At 35.9% G+C, this 8562-nt stretch overlaps 1 protein-coding gene and 1 pseudogene across 1 annotated transcript; one reads left to right on the forward strand and one right to left on the reverse strand.

Annotated features, from left to right (window-relative positions):
• Positions 1 to 194: 194 nt before the first annotated feature.
• Positions 195 to 1817, forward strand: LOC109022338 (protein DMR6-LIKE OXYGENASE 2-like). The gene is made up of 3 exons (XM_019005214.2): positions 195 to 767; positions 855 to 1182; positions 1316 to 1817. Exons 1-3 carry the CDS (start codon positions 301 to 303, stop codon positions 1577 to 1579), a joined length of 1059 nt encoding a protein of 352 aa, XP_018860759.2. The 5' UTR covers positions 195 to 300; the 3' UTR covers positions 1580 to 1817.
• Positions 1818 to 3512: 1695 nt separating this feature from the next.
• LOC109022339 lies at positions 3513 to 4409 on the reverse strand (annotated as a pseudogene).
• Positions 4410 to 8562: the final 4153 nt, after the last annotated feature.

The raw sequence follows: 8562 nt of genomic DNA on the forward strand, positions 1-8562 counted from the left end.
TAATAGTTCTCTCTCTATTTTACTGCTGATTTTTTAATTTTAATTTTAATTTTATTTAATATTTAAAAAATATTTTTTTAATAATATTATGATTTTTTTATTTTTTTCTCACCTTCATCTGTTACATTTGTCAGGATACCCAAGACACAGGCAGGTTCAATGAATGTAAAATCCGAAAGAACAAAAAGCAAAGTAAACTACGGAAGTTGTCACATTATCCTGTAATGTTATTCGTAAGCCTATCATATCCTTTTTCTACATTTTGCCCTCTTCTTCGAGTCTCAGCTGCCAGTAACAGCCATGGGAGAGGTAGACCCTGCGTTCGTCCAAGCCATCGAGCACAGGCCCAGGCTCGAACCCATCGAGGTGGCTGACGATATCCCAGTCATCGATCTATCCACCGTCCTCAACCCTTCTGATCACAACACCACCCAGCAAATCATCACTCGCATCGGCGCTGCATGCGAGACATGGGGATTCTTTCAAGTCGTAAACCACGGAGTCCCAGCAGATCTGCGTAGAAAAGTTGCGGCCGTGGCTAAGCAGTTCTTCGACGGGTCGTCCGAGGAGAAGCGGAAGGTGAAGCGGGACGAGGTGAATCCCATGGGGTACTATGAAAGTGAGCACACTAAAAACGTGAGGGACTGGAAAGAGGTGTTTGATTTTTTGGTTCACGATCCGTCACAGATTCCGGCCTCCCATGAACCTGATGACAAGGAACTGAAGATTTTGACCAATCAGTGGCCCCATTTTCCGGCCGACTTCCGGTAATTTTTAGTGTTATTTGTACTGATCAAACTCTTGCCTTGGAACTGAATTTGTATTAATGGCGAGATCAAACTTGATTTTTCTAGGGAAGCATGTGAGGATTATGCACGTGAAGTGGAGAAACTGGCGTACAAGTTGTTGGAACTTATTTCCATGAGTTTAGGCTTATCTACTAATCGCCTGAATGGTTATTTCAAAGACCAGACCAGCTTTATCCGGCTCAATCACTATCCTCCGTGCCCTTTCCCCCACCTGGCTCTTGGTGTCGGCCATCACAAGGATGCTGGTGGCTTGACTGTCCTTGCCCAAGATGATGTTGGAGGATTGGAAGTGAGGCGAAAATCAGACAGGGAGTGGATTCCTGTTAAGCCTACCCCGGATGCCTATATCATTAATGTTGGAGATATTATTCAGGTACCATTTCCGAACATTTTGCACAATATTGTCAGCATTTAAAACTGTGTATATCTCTCTCGGCATTGGACAATCTAATTCATTCAATCCGGGAATTAGAAAGAATATCAATTGGGTATGTTTATATATACAGGTTTGGAGCAATGAGAAGTATGAGAGTGTGGAGCACAGGGTGGTGGTGAATTCTAGTAAGGAAAGGTTTTCCATTCCATTCTTCTTCAACCCGGCCAACTACACCATGGTGAAACCTCTGGAGGAGCTGGTAAATGAGAAGAACCCTGCAAAATACAGGGAATACAACTGGGGAAAGTTTCTGGCCACGAGAAGCCGCAGTGATTTCAAGAAGCGGGATGTCGAAAACATCCAAATTTATCATTTTAGAGTATCGGATAATTGAAGTAGTGCGGTTGTTGTGTGGAATATTATATACATCTACTAGCAAAGAAGAAACAGCTAAGCTGGCTTTTTGAAACATTAATTGCAGTACTAGATCCTGAATTTCGTTCTAATTCATACTGTAATGTTTTCAAGTGCATGCATTTGGATTACTAGCATGCAGTAATAATATTGGAACAAGTAGTACTATTCTTGAAGTACATTATATATCTATCAACAAATTTCTTTCTTGTTACTGATCTTGATCCTGTCCAGTAACTCGTGGATCCCTTATGCCTGACTTTAGACAAATCCCAGGAAAACAGAGAAGTTGGCCAACCCATGCACTATGAACGCATTGTTCGAGAAGATCACCTATTTCTTGATCAGTGGCTGCTCTCAAAAGGCGTAAAATATAAAGTGAGATCCATGTTCATACTTAGCTGGAGTACTTCGGGCCAAATTAAATTGGGTCCTACCGCAAAAGCGGTTAATCTCAACCGAGAGAGAGAAACCTTTGTGATTTACCATTTTCATATATAGATCGGTAATGTTTGGAAATGTAAATTTCTTATTCTTTATAATAATATTTTAATTAGATTTTAATTATATCATTGACAAGTCTTTTTAAATTATAGGTCACACGATAAGTGATGAGGATAGGTGCCACAAGAGAAGTGATAAGGATAGGTAGTCATGTGTGTGATCTCTTTGCTTGGAATTGAGAAATTTTTATTTTTTATAATATTTCAATAGGTATAGGCTATAAGAAATGATATTTACAGTCGTAGAGTGTATAAATACCGCACAATCATTTTAAAAATGTGAGTAAATACGGGACCCAAGTAAAAAAATTAATCTTTTAATATTTGTGCAGTACTTACGCACTCCACGACTGTATTTAACATTACTCATAGGCTATATGACTTGGGTTTTATAAGTCTCACTCACTCATTTTAAAAAAAGTAAATAAATATAAAACTTATATAAAAACTCTATATTTTTTAAATAATAGACTACATTCTTTAAAAAAAAAAAATAGGCGAAAACTTAATACTGAAAACTTTCTAAATCATTTCCCAATAACGATTTATTTGAACTCTTGCATGTTACAGGAGTGATTCCTAAGATACTAGGCTGCTCAAAATAAATAAATAAATAAATAAAAAAAGAGGCTAATTAAACTCAATTTGAAGACTACGGCCTAAAAGCTAAATAAATAAAGGAAAAAGAAGGGATGGTTCAGTCGCCGGCCTAAGCTAAAAACATACATAATCCCGTGAGCACTTGATCAACCAGTTTGTCACAAGAACAATTTCCTAAAATCTGATCGAAACTAAAATATATATGCTTACACAGTTGTTTTTGAAGTGTTCCTTTTTTAATTTCAAATGTAAGCTTAAATAAGTTGTTTCCCATGAAGTATTAAAAAGCAGTAAGGTTGGTTTTTGCTATTTGGTTAGGATTGTTTTATCGATATTGTAATCCCAAAGTATTTCTAAACTCTGACTCGGATATCGGCTCAGTTCAATCACTTGGATGTTTTTTCAAGCAGAAAATGATTCCCTTACAACTCTCTACATCTATTTTACCATTTTATCTAAAATTGTAGTTTTATAAAATTGAGAATTTTTTTTTAATCAAGTGGCTTGATTTCATTGGTTAATTACAAAAATGAGTTGTAAAGTATGTAAATGTAAAAACATTGTAAGTATATCATTACTCTTTTCGAACATTTTGCGAACCCTATGACATAGATCTACCTCCATCACTGATGTTACCCAAAAAGAACCAGAGAGAGAAAGAGAGAGAGAGGATAGTGCATAAATAAAATACCATCTTATTTCGTTATAATTTTAATTCTGTGAGCACGTTACAACAATTGAAAAATAGTAAATCATGATTTCTTTGAACCATGCATACAATGGATCGTTATGGCTACTTCAAACAGGTATCTAATTGTTGTCCGACCAAAACTGTTTTTGAAGGTACTCGACCAAATTCTTGTCCACCTGGAAGGCCTTGGTGAGAACATCAGGATTGATTTTTGGGTCAGATCCAAAGACTGCTTTTGCAATGATGATGACTCTTGGATTCTGGCTGCTCAAACCAGCAAAAGCAACTGCGTTGGTCTTTTCTACATTGAACTGGAAGTGAATGAGACCAATTGGGAATACAAAGACATCTCCTGGGTATAGCATTTTGGTGAAGAGGCAGTTACCATCTCCATTGGACGTGACAAATCCAATGTACACAGTACCCTCTTAGACAATAAGAAATTCAGTGGCACGTGGGTGGGTATGGGGAGGATTCAGACCATATGGAGCAAAGTCAATGCGAGCCAAGGATATGCCTAGGGTGTTGAGTCCTGCTAGATTGTCCACATTCACGGCAGTGACGTTCGACCCAAGAGAATGTTTAGTCCCGAGAAGAAGAAGTCATTGGCTGAGGCAAGTTTTGGGTCCTTGCAAAACTTTCCATTCACAAATACTGCAGAAAAAGACAAGTACTATGTCATCATTACAAATGGGACGTGCAGACACTTCCCATAACAATGAGAAATAACATAAACGTACATTATATGATGTAGAAACTGAAAGTATAGTTACATTAATCTATGGATTGATAACATGAGATAAACAATCCATGCATGCAGATGCTTAAAATGATTTCTACTACAAAACCTAATGATAATAATAGTAATGATAATGTTTACGTACAAGCAGAAGCGGGATCCTTGACTGCAACACAAAAGTCCTGCAGAGGACTAGGGTCATAGGCAGAGGCGAGGGAGCAAGCCAAGGCCAAAAGGGCCACAGCTGTTACGAGGTACTTAGCTTTCATTATCTGCATGTTTGAGGATGTCTCTAGCACTTGCTTTTAGCGTTGTGTGTACTCTTGCTCGGGTGAGGGATGAGATATGTTGCATGGAAACATGTCTATTTATAGATTGAGGGGGAGTCTGCAGTACCGAACGGGTCTATGCATGTTTCTTCTTAGCATAATTAACATTAACTAATGTTGGCAATATTGAAAACGCAACCAAATCGACCAAATCAAATTGATGGAATGGTTCATTTGATTTAATATTTGTTGATTTGGCCCAACTCGAAATAAACACGAAAATTTGACCGTGTAAGTTGACCGTGTCTTTTTCTTGGGCATGAAATTCGATGATGATTTTGAGCATTAAATATGGCCTCCAAATCCAATTATTTGTTCTTATCTCATAGAGCTAGCTAATTTTTTTATTTTTTATTTTATCGTTCTAGCTGATGATCAAGTGTTTGTTCATCTGTACAGAATAATTTTACATGGTAGTTTGAATTAAATGATTTCCCAGAACTAGCAACTACGTACCATATGCCCCAAGGCATTTGGTATATTCTTGTTCAACATATATATCTTCTATATATATAAGTGGCTATTTAACGGAGCTTAACGGAAATTCTTGTTTTCCGTTAGTGCTCTGTTAAATCATCGTTAGGTATATACAGTAGCTTTGGGAGCAGTTATTTAAGTCAGTTTCCAGTTTTTCACGTATTTATCTATTGAGCTTTCACATCTTTATTACACCTCACAGCTGATTCCACTGATTCAACCTGCAGAGCAACAGCTGATTCTACTGATTCAACCTGTAGAGCAGAAAAAGTAGACAGGAAAATATAAAAAAAGTTGTTCAACCCAAATAAAAAGCATGCAACGAAAATACATGAAAGTGCTGGACTGCATAACTGAAAGCAGAAAAATAATAAACTCAAAATAATCTAATACTCAATGGATAATGTGAAAAACTGCAAAACTGAGCTTTCACATCTTTGAAGTCTGTTTATTGGCAGTGTGGCACGCCAAATACATTACTAATATGGAATCTTTTTCCTAGCTAACATGAGTATATGAGTAGTTTCTATGTCACAGTAAAAATAATTTATTTGAAGTCTGTTTATTGGCACCTCAAATACACTACTGATATGGAATCTTTTTTCTACCTAATATGAGTATATGAGTAGTTTCTTTGCATGATCATGATCATGAGTATGTACATATACTATGATTGAGGTCGTGTCCTCATGATCATGCTTTACCTTTGATAAAAATGCATGGAACCCAACTGGACTGCAGTTTATGCATTTGAAAGGGACTTGTCAAATATATTTCTGCTCTTGCTCCTGCTTTTCTGTCGTCCAATTTGCTGGTGCCTGTTTACTGAGAAAGCAGGTTCAACCTGCAGATCAGAAAAAGTAGACAGGAAAACATAAAAATGTTGTGCTGACATATCTGCCAAAATATAAAGGATAAAAATAATAAACCCAAATAAAAAACATACAACAAAAAAGCATGAAAATAGTCAACTGGTATAACTGTCAAAACCTAAAGGAGAACTGCAAAATTGACTAAAGGATATGAAAAACATGAAAGTGGTGGACTGACATTACTGTCAAAACATAAAGGTGAAAAATAATAAACTTAAAATAACCTAATACTCAGTGGATAATGTGAAAAACTGGACTAAAAGATAAGAAAAAGCAGGCATACAACAAAGAAGCTGCCAAACAAAAGCTGCCAAAAAACAACACTACCAACGGGAAAAAAATTGCACGTTGTGATTTTGTGCTGTTATCAGGTAGCCTCCAATATTAGTTTACATTGTACTGTTATTATACTTTCTTCAAAAAAAATAAAATTCATGTCAGAAATATTTTTAAGGAGAAAGATAAAATAAAAATGTACACAAAAACTGTACTCTTGCTGAAAACAAAAGAACATATGCATGCATATTTGATGAGTTTTTTCCATATATGGTTTGGGAGTTTTTTTTTCCTCGTGTCTGGCTTTGTTGGTTTTTCAGTTTTTACTTGGTCTTGGAGTGGTCGTATGGGAGGAGAGGAGACATTGCACTTTATAAACATAATGCCTTTTGAGAGGCCAAACTTAACCAAACCCAACCACATATATGCAGCCTCACTTCCAACTAAACAAATTCTGATCTTTGCTCCTCATACAACTTCACTTCCAACTAAAGAAATTCTGGTCTTTGCTAAGGATCAAGCAAATTGTCATAGGTGAATAACAATCAAGCAGATTGTGGTCTTCTCTTCTCTTCCATTTTTTCCTTTAACTGTTTTTTTATGTTTACTACTGGTTTTTACTGTGATGATTTGTTTTCAGCTGATTTCCCAGTTCTGTGAGGTGTTCTTGGGTGAGGATCAACTGCACATTTCTGGCTCTTATCTTAGTAAGTGTGTGGTATTATTTATTTTGTCCCCATGTTTGTTATATAATTTGTTTTTTCCTGTTTTATTTATTTATTGTTGTTCTGTTTTATACTGTTTATGAGGCAACACTTTCATTAATGAAAGTGGTGCATATGTTATTCTATTTATTCATTAATAGTGCATATGCATTGTGTGCTTTGATGTTATTTATTGTTGTTATAGAAATGGATGTTATGCAAAACTTTTGTAGCTATACAATATTTTAGATCAAGTGATTGAATTCATGTTAAGATTTGTTTTCAGCTGATTTCCCAGTTCTGTGAGGTGTTCTTGGGTGAGGATCAACTGCACATTTCTGGCTCTTATCTTAGTAAGTGTGTGGTATTATTTATTTTGTCCCCAAGTTTGTTATATAATTTATTTTTTCTGTTTTGTATGGATGTTATGCAAAACTTTTGTAGCTATACAGTATTTTAGATCAAGTAATTTAATTCATGTTAAGATTTGTTTTCAGCTGATTTCCCAGTTCTGTGAGGTGTTCTTGGGTGAGGATCAACTGCACATTTCTGGCTCTTATCTTAGTAAGTGTGTGGTATTATTTATTTTGTCCCCATGTTTGTTATATAATTTATTTTTTCTGTTTTATTTATTTATTGTTGTTCTATTTTACTGTTTATGAGGCAACACTTTCATTAATGAAAATGGTGCATATGTTATTCTAATTATTCATTAATAGTGCACGTGTATTGTGTGCTTTTATTTTTTCTGTTTTACTTATTTATTGTTGTTCTATTTTATACTGTTTATGAGGCAACACTTTCATTAATTAAAATGGTAGATACGTTATTCTATTTATTCATTAATAGTGCATGTGTATTGTGTGCTTTTATTTTTTCTGTTTTATTTATTTATTGTTGTCCCATTTTATATAATCAAGTGATTTAGCATGTCAAAAACGAGAAACATGTCAGCAAAACTTTTGTTGACATTTGAAGAAAGTAAGGGGATGATCATATCTACTTGCTGAGGAGCATCATGAATTCCTATACACTTCACTTAGCAACCTAGATTGTTTACTGAACTTTATTATATTTGTATAACTACCAAATTGTTGTCAAGTTTTGAAAAAAATTACAAAGTGCACTTTTTAAATGTTAGGGTATTACACAAATTGGTGCTGCTTTTGCTGTGTTTGTATGTTCATGGATATTCTTCTATTAATGGCTATAGATACAGATTTCACCAGTTAACAGCACACGCCTAATTACAAAACCCTAATGACACAAACACAATCAGAAAAATCCTAAATTTCGGATTCAAAAACCCTAATAAAACAATTATATAATATCATCAACCAGATTTATATTTCGAAATATTTTAAAAAAAAAAAAAAAAAACTTACCATGGTAATCGAAGACAGAAGGTGAGGTGAGGCCGACGGTCCGCGCGAGGGTGGGTGAGTTCGGGGAGATGGATATGGCGGCGCAAGGTTCAACAACAACAAGAAGAAGAAGAAGGAGGAGGAGAAGAAGAAAAGATGGGATCAGGGATTGGATGGTTCGTGCGGCGCATCAGAGAGCGGAAGAAGAAGAAGAAGAAGAAAGAAGAAATGAGAGAAGGGAGGGGAGGATTCGTGCGGCGCCGTTTCCGAAGGGTTTCGGCAACAAGAAGAAGAAGAAGAAGAAATGGGAGGGCTCGGGCTCATGCGGCGCATTACAGAGCCAAAGAGAGAAACATGAAACCGTAGGGTTTCATTTGAACTGTGCGAAAACAACGCCGTTTCAGAGGA

The sequence above is a fragment of the Juglans regia genome, chromosome 16 (assembly GCF_001411555.2).
Source record: "Juglans regia cultivar Chandler chromosome 16, Walnut 2.0, whole genome shotgun sequence".
NCBI classification, from domain to species: Eukaryota; Viridiplantae; Streptophyta; class Magnoliopsida; order Fagales; family Juglandaceae; genus Juglans; species Juglans regia.